This window comes from Myxocyprinus asiaticus, chromosome 28 (assembly GCF_019703515.2).
Source record: "Myxocyprinus asiaticus isolate MX2 ecotype Aquarium Trade chromosome 28, UBuf_Myxa_2, whole genome shotgun sequence".
NCBI lineage: Eukaryota > Metazoa > Chordata > Actinopteri > Cypriniformes > Catostomidae > Myxocyprinus > Myxocyprinus asiaticus.
The window spans coordinates 38,356,793-38,377,859 of NC_059371.1; the positions used below are offsets into that span (position 1 = coordinate 38,356,793).

General features: G+C 39.6%; 1 protein-coding gene across 1 annotated transcript; it reads right to left on the reverse strand.

The window, feature by feature from the left end:
* Nucleotides 1–1,511: 1,511 nt before the first annotated feature.
* On the reverse strand, nt 1,512–15,415 carry LOC127418772 (specifically androgen-regulated gene protein-like). Its single transcript, XM_051659584.1, has 4 exons — nt 15,364–15,415; nt 9,618–9,796; nt 4,305–4,491; nt 1,512–3,917 (listed from the first exon to the last, which is right to left on the reverse strand). The coding sequence occupies exons 2-4, from the start codon at nt 9,720–9,722 to the stop codon at nt 2,263–2,265; spliced, it is 1,947 nt and encodes a 648-aa protein (XP_051515544.1). The 5' UTR covers nt 9,723–9,796; nt 15,364–15,415; the 3' UTR covers nt 1,512–2,262.
* Nucleotides 15,416–21,067: the final 5,652 nt, after the last annotated feature.

Sequence of the window (21,067 nt, forward strand, 5' to 3'; positions counted from 1 at the left end):
ACGTTGCAAGTGAATACAGCTAGATAATGGACTTAAAATAGCACCAATGGGTGGTGGTTTGTGGCAGGTATAGAGGATATAAGATATAATAATAGAAGGATAAGCCAAGCTACCTCTTTTATTGTCCACTTTAGGGACCATACATGGTTCTTTCACAAAATGTTCCACTAGAGGGCGTCATGAATGCAGAGAACTGCAGGTGGGTTTATTGAGTATTCAACAGTCCTCAGACAATTCAGCCACAAACACACATCTATCCTGACAACATTTGTGCAAGAAGGTAACTGCAAAATTACCATGATCATATGGGAACTTAAGGTATATTCCAATGTCTCTAGGGTCCTGGTGCATTTAAAGAAATAGTTCCCCAAAATTGAAAATTATTTTCTATACAATGACAGTTTGTAGTAACCAGTTTGTCTGAATCTTAATTTCTCCTTTTTTGTTCTACGGGAAAAAAATCAGCATATGGGTTTGGAAAGACATGAGAGAGTAAATAATGAGAGGTTGTTTTTTAATTCATTTTAGGTGAACTCTTTCTTTAAGTAACGAAATCCATTGTTAAGTGGATCTTATGAGTTGAAGCTGTAAGAAACCAAAGCAATAAGAAAACTGTTGAACACACCCTGATCCATGTGAAATGTGATAAAAAAAATTATTTTTTTTTTAAAAAAGTCATTGGTTTGGATAAAGAGAGAATTTTGGGAGAACTATCCCTATGATAAAAACGTCTATCGTATTGAACTATATTGTACTGAAGATAATTCTGTTTATTGTGCTATTGGAAGTTCTCTGATACTTTGTTTTAAAACAGACAAAGCTCAAATGCTGGCTGACAAAGCAAAGCAGGTCATTAAACACAGATCACAAACCCCTGCTGTCTCAAATCAAGTCTGACCAGTTCCTGTCTCATCTGATATACACAGATGATGTTATGAAAAGAACTTTCAGAATGTCACCTAAGCAAGACTCTGTTGACAAGAAAAACACAGATTGGTACTTGTGCGTCAAAGACAAGGACATCAAACGCTAATTCAAAACGTTCAGTTACACATTGGATTTTCATGGTTCTGCAGTAAAAAAAAAAATATATATTTCTATTTCAGTAGTTAATTCAAAACATGTCCACTGACTACTGTTTTGTTATCAACATCAAATTTGTAGGTAAAATGTATATGAATGTATAATGTAAAGTGTAAATCTAAGGCCCTAAATCTGAAGTGTAAATATTACGTTTTTCACCATTTTAATTACCTTTTGCCTTCATTAGTTCATTTAAAATAGCCCTATGCATTTTGACAAATAATTTATATAAAGTACAATATTCCAAGTAGTCTTTCAATTTATACGAGGTTAAAAATATAATATAATATAATATTGTAATTATTTAAATGTTGTTTAAATGTAGTTTTTATTATTTAAACTGATCACATGTCACACATCTGGGCATGTTAAAGACCCATTTTCCCCCAAATATGCAGATCATAGAAGAATTAAATTCTTGACTCATCTTAATAGTTATCGACAGTATAGAATAAAAGCTTTAATAAAAACTTTAATATGGCATGTACAGTACCATTTAACAACAACAACAACAAAAAAACACTAGAGATGAGATTTGAGTATTAACGTTAAATGGCATTAAATTACATTAACGTTAATTGGTATTAAATTACTGCATTAACTATTGCAAAATTAAGAAAGGTCTAAAACAATGCCTAAATAGCTATTTCGCGATTGGTTAACATTAACCAACAGCCTACACAACTGATGTGCTGTCAAGTTATTACATTTTGATTAAATATTACTAAATAAAAACACTGTTTCTCTTTGAAATAACATACATGGTTGAATTGACATGAGAGCACAATAAGACCAGGGGCAAGCAAATAGGGTCTATATTGATGCTATGCCAAAATTGAGCATATTTACATTCATTTCCTAACCTTTTTTACCAAAACAACTTACAAGGGCAAATATCTGTAGTGGAATATGTTTCAAAAGTAACCCTCCCAACCCTGGTGATGATTATTTAAGCAGGTAGCTGAGAATGCAAATAGACCATCAAGCTGAAGCCAAAAGTGCCACTATTGCTGAAGATCTAGAAGAAAAGAACTCAGCTTCAGCAGGTACTTCTGATGTTGTCTCAATGTCCACATTATGCAAGACCCATTTCAGCATTCTGCATTTCAATGCTAAAGATTGTTGTACACAGAATACATTGTGAAGTTCAGTTCCCAGAGAAGGGTAGTTGGCGAACTGTTAGTCCCTCAGTAATCCAAGTTTCTTCAAAGCTTCTCGTCGGTTCTCACCATTTTTACCACATGGGGTGATCAGAACGCTTATGCCATTGGAGCGAGGTAACTTTTGGGCATCATTACCTGGCTGTGAAGGCTGAACTGAAGCAGCATGAAGTGATTTGTTTGAATCATCAGCTGCATGGCCAATACTGAAGTCCTTCGCGCTTCCTGCAGAAGGAAGTTGACCTCGGTTTTTTCGTAACTGACCTGGAGATAGCTCAACATTGGTTTTGTCTGGTTTAGTTGCATGTGTGGTGGGTTCAACAACGATGCTGCCAAGACCTACACCTGATTGGCGCTCAACATTGGTCCTGTCTCTATTTGTTGCTTGAGGGGTTGGTTCAAAGGCAATGCTGCTAAGACCTATACCTGACCGCCCCAAAGAAGCTGATTTGACCTCATAGGGTCTTGCTGGTTGCTTCTTCAAAGAACCTTGCCTACTTTCCCTGTCTATGAGTTTTGGCATGTCTATTTTTGGGTGCACCACTCCTGGTACAGAACTTTCAGCTAGTTTAGAGTCCTGCACTGGTTGTACTGAAGGTGCCGTTGTGTAAGTACTTGGTTTATTGGAGGAAAGTGGGGTATCTTTTGCTTTAAATGTTGGGGATTGATTAGAAGAGACATTGGGCCCTGAATCGACTTCCGCACTCTTTAGCAGGCCTAATTTTTTCAAGGCTTCCATTCGTATCTTCTGTTGATCCAGCTGAGGACGGTCACTCTGCGGTAGTAAAGAGTGTGTGGCACCTGTGTCTTTGTGGCTTTTGAGGATGATATTAGAAGGCAGTTTCTTGGGTTTAGGAGCCACAACTGGTGGGCTTTTGGTGTCACTGTACTCTTTTGGAACTCCAGGTACATGCTCTGAAGATGGTGAAGTTGTCATCGGTTTGTCGGCGGAAGCATGTTGTGCAAACATCAACGGTGTCAAATCAGGCACTTTGTTCATGGAGGCCTTCTTGTGCAAATTCTCAAGCTCATTGTGGATCAATGGTCCTCTTGAGGTTTTTGAGTCAACACTTTGGGATTTACTCATCTCAGCAGGCTTGTCACATCCACCATCAGGTTGTGGCTCTGTGTTCGGGAGTTCGGGAGTCCATTCTGGTGGCCCATCAAAAACTGGCATTGTCAGTGGTGGTACGGCACTCCTCTCTGCAGGTTCATCCATGAAGTCTGAGGGTGGAGGAATCAAACCCACCAGAATTTCTGAGGAAGCTTTCTGGGGCTTCTGCTGAGACTTGACATCCAAACTCTTAGGAGAATGGTCTATCAAGTTTGAGTCTCTGAGCAAATTTGCTTTAACTGGTGGTTCAGGTATGAAAGAAGGTGGCAAGTCAACCACATCACTCAATAGTACAATGCTTGGTTTAGCAGTTACTAAGTTTGAAGAAGCAGTTCCTTCTGAAACTGCCATTCCAGTTTGTTGATGGTCAGACTTTGATCTGAACCCATCAAGTTCATCAAGAAAAGCCACTGGTTGTTCTTTGGGAGATGATTCAACAGGTCTACCGATTAATTTGGCATTACCACTGGCAAGGAGCAACGGAGTTGGCACAAGGTAACTCTGAGATGGTCTGTGATCTCTTCCCATGACTTGCTTTGGGTCCTCATGGGCTAATAGCTCTGAAAGAGAACATTTATAAATAAATATATAAATAAAAAAGTATGCAAACACAGGCAACTAGAAGAAAACCAATGAAAAAAGCAGAAATCAGAGGGAAAATGCTAACTGTTATTCCACAAGAAGATCCCAAGGCAAAAAATGAGATGCTTGACTTATCTCACCCTAACATAACCACAACACTGAAGGATTACTTTTATGAGTCATTATTACAAATATTTCAAGGGTGAAAACATATCGAACTAGAAGAAACCAATGAAAAAAAGTAGAAATTGGAGGGAAATGCAACTGTTGTTTTACAAGAAGATCCAAAGATGAAAAATTAGACACTTCATATACTCTGGAGTATAATACAGTGTTTAAAAGACAGCGCTGGTAATACTGCTTACCCTCATGTTTGTTGTGGTTGATGGAGGGGTGATGAATATCTTTTCCTGCCAGGTTATGAGATGGGCGTTCGGGCTCATCGCTAGACAAACCGCTGTCATCTTCTACCTCTAGAGCCTCAATGGTCTCCTCCAGAAACATGAGGATTGCTTTCTCCTCAGCGGAAAGGTGTCCAAAACTATCATCACTCTATCATAAAAAGAAAAGAGTGCTAATGACCCTTCCAAACCTTTTAAAATCCAGATGGCTGTTTAATCATGTTTCACACAACACCAATGTAATTTGTCCAACTCAGAGTGTATTTTTCCAATGTTTTGTGACAGAACTAATGTGGGGATGTTACTTTTTAAAACAATGCCTTACATTATTGAGGATTTGCATTTCTTTTTCTCACAGTGATTTTGGCTGAAAATAACTGTGACGAGGAGGAGGGCGTGATCGGGCCATGATGGAGCACGGAATCAGCCGATCAGCAGGAGAGCGAGATAAGGGGCAGCCGGAGACTCCGGTTTGAGAGAGAGAGAGAGAGAGACGCACGTGGTCGTGTTGCATGTATGTCTGTGTCCTTATGTTTTATGTTGTTTTAAGTTAATTAATATCATTAAAGTTTATGTTTACTGTTCAGCTGGTTCCCGCCTCCTCCTTGCCCATCCTTTATCTGTTACAGTGATGCCAAAACCTGGGAGGGAGGAGGGATGCCTCATGCCTGTCATTCGCCAGGGTAGCAGCCGCGGCCATCTACCTGGGGATGGAGGGGTCGCTGCCGGCCGCCAAGAGCCAGAGGAACCACGTCCGTCTGCCGAGAAGGGGAGGAGCGGTTCCATTCGCCAGGGGCTGGAGGACTTGCTGCCATCCGCCAAGGGAGGGCAAGCTCGTGTCCGCTAGAGGGTGGAGGAGCGGTTGAGGACCGGGCGACAGCACGTCCGGGAGCCAGCGAGCAAGTTCTTCTCTCTCTCTCTCTCTCTCCTATCTCTCTCTCTCTCTCTCTCTCTCTCTCTCTCTCTGTGTGTCTCCCCGCTCGCCCTTTCCCTCACCCCACGCCTCCCCTTGTCTCTCTACCAGGTTCACAGGAGGCAGGGTGGACCACCCCCAGAGATGGGGGGGAGGTAGTCAGACCAGTGGCGGGGAAGGAGTGTGATGAGGAGGAGGGCATGGCCGGGCCGTGATGGAGCACGGCCAGCGCTGAATCAGCTGATCAGCAGGAGAGCGAGATAAGGGGCAGCCAGAGATGCCAGTTCGAGAGAGAGAGAGATGCACGTGGCCGCTTTGCTGCCGCGTTGCATGTGTGTCTGTGTCCTTATGTTTAAGTAAATTTATATCATTAAAGTTTATATTTACTGTTCAGCCGGTTCCCGCTTCCTTCTTGCCCGTCCTTATACTGTTACAGTTCAAGGACAGGCAAGGAGGAGTTGGGAAGCAGCTGAACAGTAAACAAACTTTAATGATATGAATTAACTTAAAACAACATAAAACATAAGGACACACACACACATGCAACGCGGCCACGTGCGTCTCTCTCTCTCTCTCTCTCTCTCTCTCGAACCGGCATCTCCGGCTGCCCTTTATCTCGCTCTCTCGCTGATCAGCTGATTCAGCGCCAGCCGTGCTCCATCATGGCCCAGCCACGCCCTCCTCCTCGTCACAGTAACATACTACTAAATATTTTTATCTTGGAACTTGTAATGCAGTTAAATCCAATGCTAGACAGAACCAGATGGACTTCAGAAAATATAGAGTAAAAACGCTCTGTTCTTGTTCTCACTATTTCCACAATGAAACACAAAAGATCCTTATAGAACTCTTTATAGAACTAGTTTCTAAATGTTCAGATACCTTCCAAGGTAATTTATAACATGACATTGTATAAATATTTCATTTTTGATTGACAAAGACAACACTTCAAAACTGCAATAATTTACATTTATTTTTTCCAGTCTCTTTAACAAATTATATAAACAAACACAAGTTAAATCAAGTTTTAGAAGTTAAATTTTAAGGAGAATTTTGTTAAATCAAGATAGAAAACATCACTAAGTATACACCATGTTTCCTTGTTCCTCTTCTGAGTAGATGGTTGTATTGATAATCCAAAATATATTTGTTTTAGCGACTGCATGATACGGAGCAGGCAATGTAGATGGATGGACTCAAGATGGACTCAAGATGGCGCCGAGTATGGCTGCTGCATTGCTAGCTCCGACACAACATGGTAGTGTTTTGTTCACAATTCTTATGTTTTTTGTCTTGGATGTTGTCTGCCTTATTGTCTACGGCAGACAAACACTTTTGGACATTGGTTCAGCAATTTAACACCGTAAACCGGACTTCAAATTCCTCAATGCCGACCCGCTGTTTACAAACACGCAAGCGGAGCCCTTTGTCTGGGCAGTCCGGACGCAGAAACGCAGGAGGAAAAGGGGAAACAGAGCCGGCGTTCTCATCAGAGTAAGACGCCGCACAAATCGACCCCCACTACCCAGTATTCTACTGGCAAATGTTCAAGCTCTGTGAGCTGAAAGCGCGGCTCTCTTTCCAACGAGAGACGAGGGACTGCTGCATTATCTGCCTTACGGAAACTTGGATGTCTGCGGAGATTCCAGACTCAGCCATTGAACCCACGGGGTTCTCCGTGCACCGAGCGGACAGAGCGAAAGACCTCTCAGGTAAAAGCAGAGGTGGTGGTGTATGTTTTATGATCAACAAATCCTGGTTTGATCAGAGGAACGTACATTCTATCAAGTCTTTCTGCTCTCCTGATCTGGAATTTCTCATGCTTCTGTGTCGACCATTCTGGCTACCGAGGGAATTCACAGCGGTCATTATCACTGCTGTGTACATCCCGCCACAAGCCGACACAGACCGGGCACTCAAGGAACTGTATGGGAGTATAAGTGAGCAGGAAACCATGCACCCTGAGGCCGCGTTCATTGTGACCGGGGACTTTAATAAAGCCAATTTCAAATCAGTCGCACCAAAATACCACCAGCACATTAGTTTCAACACACGAGGGGACCGGGTTTTGGACCATTGCTACTCTCCCTCCCGGAATGGCTACAAATCCCTCCCCCGCCCACCATTTGGCAAATCAGACCACTCTTCCATTCTGCTTCTGCCCGCTTACAGGCAGAAACTGAGACAGGAAGCACCCGCCCTCAGAACGATCCAGTGCTGGTCGGACCAATCAGACTCTACGCTACAGGACTGTTTTGATCACACGGACTGGGAGATGTTCCGGTCCGCCTCTGATGACGACATGGAGCTTTACGCTGATAGCGTAATGTGTTTCAACAGAAAGTGCGTGGAGGACCTCGTTCCGACCGGAACAACACGGATCTATCCGAACCAGAAGCCATAGATAAATAGCTATGTTTGCGCGGCACTTAATGTGCGGACCTCCACTTTCAATTCCGGGAACGCGAAGGAGCATAAACAAGCCAGTTATGCCAGCAAAACGCCAGTACAGGAACAAGATTGAAGGACAGTTTAGCACCACCAACTCTAGAAGCATGTGGCAGGGAATAAACATTATCACGGACTTTAAAGGGAATAAAAACTCTGCCATGAACACCGCTGCCTCTCTCCCGGATGAGCTAAATACTTTTTATGCTCGTTTTGAGGGAAATAACATCACCCTCGCGGAGAGAGCTCTCGCGGCCGAAGCTACAGAGGTTAGTTCACTCTCCGTCTCTGTAGCGGATGTAACTCGATCCTTCTGGCGGGTGAATATCCGCAAAGCCACGGGCCCAGACGGCATTCCGGGCCACGTCATCAGAGCGTGCGCGAACCAGCTGGCTGGTGTTTTTATGGACATTTTCAACCTTTCCCTCTCTTTGTCTGTAGTCCCCACATGCTTTAAAACATCCACCATTGTGCCTGTTCCAAAGCAATCAAAAATAACTTGCTTAAATGACTGGCGTCCTGTTGCTCTGACCCCCATCATCAGCAAATACTTTGAGAGACTAATCAGAGATTACATCTGCTCTATGCTGCCTCTCTCTCTAGACCCATTGCAGTTTGCTTACCGCAACAACCGCTCCACTGATGATGCCATTGCATCTACAATACACACTGCTCTCTCCCACCTGGAAAAAAGAACACTTATGTGAGAATGCTGTTTGTAGACAACAGCTCAGCATTCAACACCATAGTGCCCTCCAAGCTAGATGAGAAACTCCGGGCTCTGGGCTTAAACAGCTCTCTGTGCAGCTGGATCCTGGACTTCCTGTCAAGCAGACGCCAGGTGGTTAGAACAGGCAGCAACATCTCCTCATCACTGACCCTCAAAACTGGAGCCCCACAGGGCGGTGTTCTCAGCCCACTCTTGTATTCCCTGTACACACATGACTGTGTGGCAACACATAGCTCCAATGCCATCATTAAGTTTGCTGATGACACGACGGTGGTAGGTCTGATCACTGACAATGATGAAACAGCCACAGAGAGGAGGTGCACACTCTGACACAATGGTGTCAGGAGCACAACATCTCCCTCAACATCAGTAAGACAAAGGAGCTTGTGGTGGACTTCAGAAGAAAAGACAGAGAACACAGTCATCAGAGACCACCGGAGCCATGGGCTGTTCTCACTGCTACCATCAGGCAGGCGGTATCGCAGCATCAGGACCCACACCAGCCGACTCCATGATAGCTTCTTCCCCCAAGCAATCAGACTTCTGAACTCTTGATCTCCCACGATCAAAATACATCAGCACTGCACTTTATTACTCTTACTCTTATCTCTCACACCGGACTGTCATAAATTATATTATTATTATATTATATTCTCTCTTAACAACTTACTATCAACCGACAGCCTGAATGTCAATACAGTACAATACAACCTACTGTACATTCTATATATACTATATATACTTTTTTTTATTGAATAATGTATATCTATATTGTGTGTATTGTATACTGTACAGTGTATGTTATTATTTGTATATTGTGTTGTGTGTAATTACGTGTATATCAGATGTTTAAATTGTGTTGTGTTAATTTGATGTTATTGTAAATTGGTATATGTCTCATCACTGTCACGACTGCTATGTTGATCGGAACTGCACCCAAGAATTTCACACACTATTGCATTTGTGTATATGGCTGTGTGACAATAAAAGTGATTTGATTTGATGTAATTCCACAAAATGTCTTTTTCTGTTGGAATGAAAAGCTAACCTTCATTTTACTGCACCCACAAAGCAACCTGCCTATGTATACATTTTCTTCCATCATTCATAAAGAGGATATCAGAGACAAATTCTCATGTTTGTCAAAAACACAATGTTGGTTTAGATATTTTAGGAAAATACTCACACAGCCAGAGTTGATGCTGGCCACACTATCACTGCTACCCGCACTGTCCATACCAGTCACAGATTCCATGGCAATGCCCCCTGGCCAGTTGTCACTTTTTGGCATTGCACATTGAAAGAGCCAGGTACTGGCATGGGTCTTTAAAAGAGCCTCTTCTGATTATTCAAAAGAGCGCCAATCTACAGAAAAAAGAAAAAGAAGAAAAAAAGATAAATGCATAGGTGCATAAGCAAATAAGATCACAGTGACATAAGAACTGTACATCTTTTTTCTAACAAAAAAAACTGCAACTGCAAACTAGGTTTTAGAAAATATGAGTGGCGTTTTGCTACAGTATTCTGGGGGTTGCTAGGTGGTTGTGCACTGGCCCAGGTCAAAACAGCCCAATCTCTATGAAGAGAGATGTTCAATTTAGCCTCCAGTAAAGTCTCTTTCATCACAAAGGACTGAACATCTACCACATAGCTAGAGGTAAACTGCATCGACCCTCTAGATAACAGCTCACTATTGCAAAAAAAGAATCTGTCCATGACTGACTCACCCGTTCAGGTGAGCTAATCAAAACAAAACACATCATTACTGAAACACATGTACGCTACCTGACACAGGCAGTTCAAAGCCTACGCCCAAAGAACAACATGTGCCCAGATTGCAGGGAGGCATTTCGACAATTTCAACAAATATTATTACTCTAAAAGCAACAGTGACATGCACAGACCTTAGCAGGGGCGAAAGGACCTGGGAGAAATCTGCCATCAATAGTTGTTGAGTTGGGAGGGGGGGGTGCACCTTTACATTTGTGCACAAAAGGGGCACAAATCTGTAGCACATTAGTGCTGCTCGAGGTGAAAATTAAGCCTGTTTACATTGAGGTGTGTTTATACGTCCATCTGAATAAGATCTTTGAGAAAAGTTTAGAAATCACAACATGGCTTGGTTCCAAAACCCATTGAGCTGCCTATATAGACAGCATTTTAATCATCAGGGACGTGCACAGACATTTTGAGGAGCAGTCACTTTAAAATTGTCTCTAGATGGGAGGGCTGGAGGTTGGAGTAGGTAGGCCTGTTAAAGGGATAATTCACCCAAAAATGAAAATTCTCTCATTATTTACTCACCCTCATAATACCCCAGGTGTGTATGACTTTCTTTAGCAGAACACATTTAAAGAAAAATAAAAAAATAACTTATAGCTCAGTAGGTCTTTAAAATGCAAGTGGATGGATTTGCTCACAGACAGATATCATAAACATCATCAATACGACTCCAGCTGTTAAATTAATGTCTTCTAAAGCTATACGATCGCTTTTGGTGTGAAAAAATATCAATATTTAAGTACTTTTTAACTATAATCCAATGCTTCAGAAGAGGGTGGAGTCCAAGCGGTCTCTCGTGTGATGTATTCACGTTTCCATGATACAGATGTAATCTCACATTCTCCACTTTGATACATCCAGGATAAGCAAACAAACGAACCATTGTAACTAAAGAAACAGATAAATTCATATCTTAACCAAAATCAGTGAAGATTCTGTACAGCATTCCTCCTCCTCACTTGTAAACAGTGCTGCTCTTCCGGGTGTGATGCACTTGCTTCATTTCTTACATGTTTCAAATGCCAATGTGATTACGTCACGCGCATGCCGCTGCAGAACGGTAGCATGATTTAGAGTTAAAATACTTAAATATTTATCTTTATCACACCAAAAGTGACCGTGTTGCTTTAGAAAACATTAATTTAACAGCTGGTGTTGGATGGATGAAGTTTATGATGAATATCTGTGTTTTTGGAGCTTCAAAAGAGAAATCTCCATTCACTTGCATTTTAAGGACCTACTGAGCTTTGTTTTTTTCTTTTTTTTTTTTCTGGTGAAGAAAGAACGTTATACACACACCTAGGATATCATGAGGGTGAGTAAATAATGAGAGAATTTTCATTTTTGGCTGAACTATCCCTTTAATGTATCAAAATATTAGGCTTAATAATTGTCATAGAATTCCATAAAATTATTTTAGATTCATAATTATTTTCCAAAATATGCTAAAGACAAATACATATATGGGATAATTTGCACTATACAGGATAATTGGAAAAAAAAAACACATTACCTTGGTTTAGGTTACATTCACTGGTTTAAAAACTTAATTGTGGATAATAAATAATACGTAATGCATTGTGTTGAACATAAGAATGCACAACTGTAAGAAGATTCAAAATCTTTTCCGAATATTCTTTGTATATATGAAGTACAGGGAGGTTTGGTTCATATTAAGAAATTTAAAAAATACTGTTGTTATGTTAATTATTGAGCCAATATGAATAAAGGATAATATCATGTCTGACATTATGCAAACTAACACAAACAGACGGTAAGTAGACTGCTGAATATGCATGATAAATACAGTATATCATCCAAATTGGTCCCATCTCAGTTAGGATGCTGCCTATGTAGGCAGTTCAGTTCACTAGATTTTGGAACAGAGCCCACATAAAAAAAATAAATAAAAAAAAATCTTTCATTTCTGCACAAAATTAACTAAGAAAACCAAGAGCAAATCAAGAGGAGAAAAAACATAGAAGTCAGCAAAACCCTCAAGAGATGTGCACAAATGTGAATGCTAGTCATTGTTAGCGTGAAACATGGAAAGGTTTTCAAGTTGTTCAGCATATTTCAGCCTATCCTGACTCACTGAGGTAAGGTAATTGTGAAAGCACACACCTCTCTGCGAGAGAAACAACAAAATGGATGGGTGATGGCTTCAAGCAACACCTAGAAAAGCTGAATTTGCCCTGGAATGCCACAGTGCCTGCTCAGAACTTTTCTTTTACGCCACAAATCCAGCTGCTTTTCTCCAAAGTTATCCATATGGAAAAAAATTACCTTGCCTTTTGGGTTTTCAGAAGTTCATACAGTAGTTTAAGAGTTCTGTGCTGTGTATCTTTAACAATGAATAGAAGTCAAACAAGTGAAATCAGATAGGTATTTATGAGGAAATTGTGCTAAATGAACATTTCAAATACGGTGAAGTAATCAGGTTCCGCAACGTATTGTCGGGTTTCCCCTTGAGCCCACACATACCATTGTTTCCAGAAAGAACAAGTATGTCTTGGTGTTATTTTGTTTTATTTGAGGGAGTGGTTGCTTATAACAGAACTTTGAACAGGAAAAGGACATTAATGTCAAAGAGGAACCTTCAAATATTGGATTTTACTGCAGTGTAGAACAAAGACAAATGCAATTCTGGCATCAGCTTGGGATGTGGATGACACATGCCAGAGAATGTGAAACTAATAAGGATCACTGGTGTAATCAAGGGCGTAGATTTGGCTTGAACATTGGGGGGGTTGCAGCGTGAAGCATTTACATGTTTCCATTGATCATGGTATAAATACTGGAGGGGTTGTACTTGATTTTTTTTGATCATTGGGGGATTACCCCCAATCCCCCCTAGAATCTACACCCCTTGGAGTGATGTTAATTTTTTTTTGGGTCCGAATTCATTAATAAAAAATAAATAACATAAACATCAAAATGCATGACTACAATACATCTTTTCAATTTCTATTATACGTTTAATATAATACGTTTCGTGGGGTTTAGAAGAATGTTCTAGGTTCAGTACAAGTTAAGATCAATTGACAGCATTTGTTGATTACCACAAAATATACTTTTGTCTTGTCCCTCGTTTATGAAAAAAAAAAAAAGTAGCAAAAATGTGGGTTACTGTGAGGCACTTACAATGGAATTAGGGTTGCCATCCGTCCCATAAAATACAGGATCGTCTCGTATTTAAAGATAAAATGATGCGTCCCATATTGAATCAATACGGGATGCGATTTGTCCTGTATTTAAGCTGGTCAGATGGCGTCACACTGAAATCGTTCCAGATTGCCAATTTAACATTGATATAAATTGGAAAATTTTATTTTTGGAAATTGGAAATTATAAATGTATAATTGACTGTTGTCCCAGGCAACCGATTTTCTACATAGCTGTGCTAGATTTTTGTCTCTTGATTCACTCTGAGCTCCCTTTCCTCTTTCATTTATTCATTTAATTATTTGGTATGTTGGTGTAATAACAGGTACTGTATATTACAGTCAACCAGTCTTTATGGCAAAACAAAGGCCTTTAGCATGATACAAGACCCCCTCTATTTTGTGTTGAGGTCCTGATCAAACTTCAGGGTTAATTCTGCCATAATGACTGGCTGACTGTACATTATCCCTCACTTACTTGATGGTTACAACACTTGAGTCATTAAATAATTTTTTTTACAAAATGTGAAAATGGTATAAAACAAATGGAATACATATAAATCAAACATACGTACAATAATTGCATGACTATGAACTTGGCATGTGTGATTAAGACTAGATTTTAAAGAGATATTTCCTCAAAAATAGCTCAGAAATGACTCTCTCATGACCTGTGATTTGGATAAGTACACAAAAGTTCAGGAAACTTAATGAGATGTCAGTGAGACAAGAAATATGAAATATTTGCCTGTGACATGACGGTCCTACCTGGCTAATAATTGACAGTGAATAAACACAAACAGTCCAAGTCCACCTGCAAAGTACATATGCTCAGGAGCTCAGCAAACCTCTCTTTGCATAATTCTGTATACTCTCTCCATCTTTTATACACATCATTCACAGGAGAACACTGCGCTACTGAAGGATTTATGAGCGGCCCACGGCTGTTTAGGTGTCAAATGCACCGTATACTTAATAAAACGACAGCAAACTCCATTTCAGCTTCATCGGATGAACTTAAACCTCAGTGTTTAAAGTTAGACAGTCTGAGAAAGCACACAAATATTGCTGTTTACTTTTATTTCTATAGTTTATCTAAGCAGTGCATTTCTGGAAACAAAAAACAGGCCATCAATTGCGAATCAAAGCCCTCGAATTCCTCATAATATAGTTGCTAATAATCAAGATGACCATGTCAGATTCCTAGTAAGTACAGCTTGGCCAATAAGTGTGAATTCTGATTAGCCTATAAAAATCAAACATTAAATTCACTTGAGTCCTGAATAACGAGTTAGAGTATAGGACTCTATATGAAGAAGTCAAATCTAATTTAAAACTATTTAAATTCAAATGACCAGTTACAACCATATTTTATTTGATTATGGGTAGCTAATATAAAATACTTTTGAAATGTTTTGTAACATGACATACTATAAAATAATTCATATGCATGCAGATTTATGACCTATTAATACATGAGAGACTGCATGGAATATATGTACTTTTAAAATTCAGTTGTCACACCACAGGACCGTTCAAAATGGACAAGTGAAGGTTTAAAAAAAAAAAAAAAAAAAAAAAAAAAAAAAACATTGTAAAAATCTGTCAAAGCACCAACAATTTACATCCCATTTTATATATATATATATAAGAACATTTAAATAAAAAACTTGGCAGTAAACAAATATGGGTGTAGTTAAATTTTTAGGTTGTGACCAAGGATTAAACTTCAGTTGTAATAAGGAACACAACACAATAACCCTTTGTAATGTTGTAATATTTCATTGCAAAGTTTCGCTATTAAAATACAGCCAGTTACTACCTGGACGTTGTTTGTTTACTTTAAATGAAGTTTTCAACCTTTTATTTTATTTTATTTTATTTTTAACGCATATTTAAGCGCATATAAAACACTCTAACATTAAAGGGGGAGAGAAAATCACATTAAAGCAGTTTGTAATTCATCAAAAGCCAGAAAAGTCTTACCTGTCTTAACGCAGCACAAGATTCCGGTAATCACCTGCTGCGTGACTCGCTCAGCTGGTTGAGAGTAAAGAGCTTCACCAGTGCAACGCTCTCAGCCAATCAGAGCTTGCGTTACACACAGAGACGTAGCTGATTGGCTGGACACCTCAGGTGTCAAAAAATGCAGGTAAAGACTGGTAGATGGAATGCTAGAGTAGCCTACTGCTTTCAACCAGAGATTATTTAGGCTGAGACGGAGCACTTGTATTAAAATGAATGGGAATAATTGAAATAACCAATATGGCAAATGTAGAAAAAGTAGTCCCGTCTTACAGGTAAAAAAGAGCCATTCATGCTGGCTTCAAGTGGACCTGGGAAGCTCGTACTGTACCTCCAAGTTGGTCATTCGTTACTACGACTTTCATGTTAGCTACCTTACTTGGATGATGATGATAACAATAATCACTATTCTTATTTAACTTTTCTGTCCAAGCTGGGTAGCATTTCTATAAGCAGAGAAGAGTCGCTCATGTGTGCATAGTACCCTCATGTGATATAGCAATTCTAAAGGTAAACACTGCATGTTAGCTAATATTTGAAACATCAGAAAATTACCATTTTCACTGTGTACAGTTTTAATGATGTCTTCTCAGTAAATTAGTTGTATTGCATGCAATCAGTTGGCATTAAGGTGAGCAGTGTTGGGTAAGTTACTCTAAAAAAGTAATTAATTACTAACTGTTAATTACATCTACAGTGTAATTAGATTACTGTACTAATTACTCTGTCTGAAAGTAATTGCATTACTTATGACTAATTACTTTCTAAAACCCTTTTTAACCTCGACCAGATGAAAAATACAAGGATAGACATGAAACTGTTCTTTTAATTCTTTCAAATAAATCATATAAAATCACATAAATTATTCATGAACTGGCCAAACATTTTTTAGAAAACATATATTTTAAATTTAGACATTAAATTTCGATTTTAAATTCACTATTGTTTTATATAGAATTGTTCTGTAGTCTATACAGGATTTAACACAATTACATCAGAAGTAACTGTGATTAAATTACTGAAAAAAATAGAGTAATCCCTTACTTTACTTTTAAGTAATTAATTACTTAGTAATGCATTACACCCAACCCAAGATGAGTTAATGGCATAATAATAAAAAAATCTAAAATTTATATAATTTTATCTGCATAATCTTTAAAATATATGAATAATTTTGGCTCGCTATATTTTAACACGATATTTTTTTCAATCAAATAATGACTTTTCAAAAAGGTAAAAACTATAGAGCGTGAAATAAAAAATTATTGGAATGAAGGAAACTGCAAACTGAGGTCTCCCGCTTGATCTCTTGCACTCTCTCTCTCTCCCAGCTCATCAGTCTTCCTCGTGGTGGATTATGGGCAATATACCGTAGGCGAATTTACATCGGCTGTACACTCAAAATCACAGTGCATTGTGGGAATGATTGAATATATATAGAGAACTAATTCGGACTACACTACAAAATAGCTGATATCCAAAATAGTACACTATAAGTGGACAGGGGGCGATTTCAGTCAACCTGAGAATGCGCGTGTACATTAGCTGGACCAGTCTGAAAATTTTCCATGCCTTTTTTTGAGGGATTTGAGCTAAAGAAGCACAATTTATGATACCATTGTTGACAGATTAACTGTTAACTGCTGATTTGAAATATGTTCTGTAAAGAGTTCTCAAGATAGGCAAGGAGGAAGCTGGGGCTGGCTTGACAAACACATAGACATTTTTATTGACACTTTTGAGTGTACAACAAGACTTCTTCGCTTTTCAGAAGTCACGTTTAAATTCATCAACACACAGACAGACAGCTTCGTGCATCTCTCTCTCTCCCCGTCTGCCACTGTCCTCTCCCTAAATACTCCCGCTGCCCCTCATTGGAATGCGAGACCGGTGTGGCACACAGGTGGACTCATTGACCATTTATATTCCCGGCCTCGCTCTGCCCAGACACCGCTCGGCCCCACCCTGCTCGCCACATACCCCCATCGCCAAACTCAGGCAGGGGAATCCTTCGGGCTATGATGTACTCCCCCATTTCTAGGGAGGGAGTGTTGGCACGTCAGGATGGTCTCTGGAACCGACCCGCACGTGCCTGGGAGTGGGAACAGGATGTGGGGGGAGAATAGAGAGCAAGAGAAGAAAGCAGAGAGAGGAGAGAGAGACGGGCTCGCCGGCCCCGGACACACTGTCGACTGGTCCTCAGCCACTCCTCCACCCCCTGATGGACGACAGCCGCTCCTCCATCCCCTGGCAGACGGCAGCGGTTTCTCCAACTCCCGGCGGATGGCAGCAAGTCCTCTGTCCCCTGGCGGATGGTAACAACTCCTCCGCTTCCTGGCAGACGGCAGCGAATCCGTACCTTGGAGGATGGCAATGGCTCCTCCTTCTCCTGGCAGACGGCAGTGGCTCCTCCGCTTCCCAGCAGAGGGCAGTGGCGAGGACTCCATGGCAGCGCATCCTTCCTCCTTCCTGGATTTCGGCACCAGTGTAACAATTCAAGGAATGCATGGGAAAGCAGGAAGCTGGGGCTGGCTTGACAAACTTGAAGACAACTTTATTGACACTTTTCAGTGTACAACAAGACTTCTTCCATTTCAGCGTCACATACAAAACGCACTGCTTTTCAGCAGTCACGTTTAAACACATCGACACACAGACAGACAGCTTCACGCGTCTCTCTCTCTCCCCGTCTGCTGCTGTCTCCTCTCCCTAAATACTCCCGCCGCCACTCACTGGAACACGAGACCGGAGTGGCACACAGGTGGAACTCATTCACCACTTACCCTCCCGGCCTCGCTCTGCCTAGACGCCGCTCTGCCCCGCCCTGCTCGCCACAGTTCTTTGATTTTAATCTTGTCCGACTTTTTTGGAGATTTCAATCTTTCCCCATTCAAGTAGGAGTGAAACTTTTATGCCACTTGTATAGGCTACATAGAAAATATGCCCCCCCCAGAACTATTCACTTACGCAATCTGAAAACAGTCTATTTCTAAAAATATGATATAACTGAACCAGATGACTTCTACCCCAACAGCACCCTTGAGTGTCCGATCTAGTGGTTCATGTTTTATCAAAAGCTGTTATTTCAGAATGCGCAAATATTTCCAGGCACTAAACGTGCTAACCTTTGAGGGCATTAGTAAATACGTCAGTTATTTTGCAACTTCCCCTATTAGCAAAAGCAAACAGAAGTAAAACTCTGAGATATCGGCTCACAGCTATTGATTAACAGTGACATTCCACCTGGTCATTCATTGACTTAGTGATGCTTACCAATTTTATGGTATGTAATCAATGTAAACCTGCCTTGGGTTGAGCTCTGAGTGCAGTCTGTTTATATCACTACGTAGTCTGTTATTCTTTTTACCAAAGCAAAACTGTAAAAATAAAAAAGTTTAGTCTTAAAATTAAAGGTTCCGAATAGATCCAAAAGGGTTTAACAGTCTGTTTTTAATAGGAGAGCCTATTTAAGTTCCACATTGAACTTGGAAAACCATCTTTGTTTAAAAGAACCCAGAATACAAAACACTGATCTGAAGAACCTTTAATGCAACATCTACTTCTACAACTTCTCTTAATCTCAAAAATAACAAATTGCCAACTCAAGAACCCTAATGTTAATCTTTATTTTTAAGAGTCTGGCTCTGTTGTTTTGGATGTTTTGGTCATGTGATGTGCCCAGTTTCTTATCAAAGACAACATTTTTGAAAGCAACCTCAGTCACTTTCATTACATATAAAAAGACAAGATCAAACACACTGACAGGAGGTTCGTTTTAGGACTCATTTTGCACCAGTGGACAATAAAAAAAGAACTGGTTGCACTAGAAAATATTGAAAACACAATGACGCAGAATCAAGCTGTAAACATGACTTTGGATAAATCTTCCTTTTGTATTAAACAACGTTAATGGTATGTTAGTGTGCAATGATTACTGGTGTGTTTTGACTGGGCTGCCCAAAGGTACCTAAATAGTACTTGATTTGTGAGGTCCTTAATACTCATGGATCTTTTCAGTTTTTTGGCACTAACGTGTTTTTACATGTTGTACATGTCTTGTCCAGCCAGACACAGCATACTGTAGCTTGTACAAGGCCTAACTTAATTTGTTTGAAGACCAAAGATTAACCTGAATGAACCTTTCTCAATCCATATTAACCGACTGTGTCTTAATCCCATCGCAGACATTTCATGTGAACTAAACACATGAGCTTATCAGAAGTACAAACCCAGTCACTTATGGCATACTTTAAAGGGGTAGTTCACCCAAAAATGAAAATGATCTCATCATTTACTCACCCTCATGCCATCCCAGATATGTATGACTTTCTTTCATCTGCAGAACACAAATGCAGGTTTTTAGAAGAATATTTCAGCTCTGTAGATCCATACAATGCAAGTGAATGGTGACCAGTGGTGTTCCTTTTTTACTATCAATCTCCACCTTTGACTAGCCCCGACCAGTAGGTTGCTGAATGTGGAAGTGGAAGTGAAAGTGAAAGTGTAGATTTTCAGTTAAAAAAAAAGGACTTAAAAATGTACACTGTACAAAATGTCCGTAATTTTAAAGGTAAAAGACTGTAAAAATGCTACAGTAACAAAAATGTAAATTGGTTAACGAGCAGTTGCCGTAAAATATATATAAAAATGTTTAATATATTTAAAAAGACAATACATATAGTTTTACAGTAAAATGTTGTAAAAATAAAAATAAATTAGATGAAAAAGTATGATTTTCCCATATAATTAAGGCTTACAATTTCTATTATGTTTAACAAGAGAGTACATGTACTTTTTACGGTAAATTATTGTTAAATTACGGTAAAAAACAGTAATCAAGCATTCCCAGAATTCCCTGGGCGACCCATGACATTTCATTATATTTTATGAGAATAGTTATAGTTATTTTTAATATCAGTTATGTACTTTGGGGTGTTCTGTGTTATATTTGATGTAGTTTAGTTAATGTTTATTGCATTATTTAAATTTAACATGTGTTACCCTGATGGTGTTTAGTGTTTGTGTGAGTCACACTGAGCACTGTCTCTACATGTTTATTGGTCATTGCTCCTGGATGAGTCACTATTAGTGAACTTCATGTCATTTTGTGCTCTTCTGTAATTTTTACGGTGATTAACAATACCTTATAAAGTAAAAAGCAGATTTTTACAGTTTCAGAAGGTTAATATATTATGTTTATCATTAAATAATTTAATCCACGGTACTGCACTGTAAAATATACCTTAAAACAACAGTTTTAAACTGTAAAATTTACAGGTTGTTCTGTAAAGTTGTTTACATTTTTAATGTATTTTTTACATAATTATTCTGGCAACCACAGATGCCAGGTTTTATTTATTTTGTATTTATTTTTTTTACAGTGTATCTGTTTCTCACACACTCCTATCACATCACTTCTGAAAACATGGATTTAACCACTGGAGTCTTATACACAGACTTTTATGCTGCCTTTATGTGATTTTTTGAACTTCAAAGTTCTGGTTATCATTCACTTGCATTCTGAGGACCAACAGAGCTTAAATATTCTTCTAAAAATCTTCATTTGTGTTCAGTAGAAGTAAGAAAGTTATACACTGGGATGGCATGAGGGTGAGTAAATGATGAGAGAATTTGCATTTTTGGGTGAACTATCCCTTTAAGTACA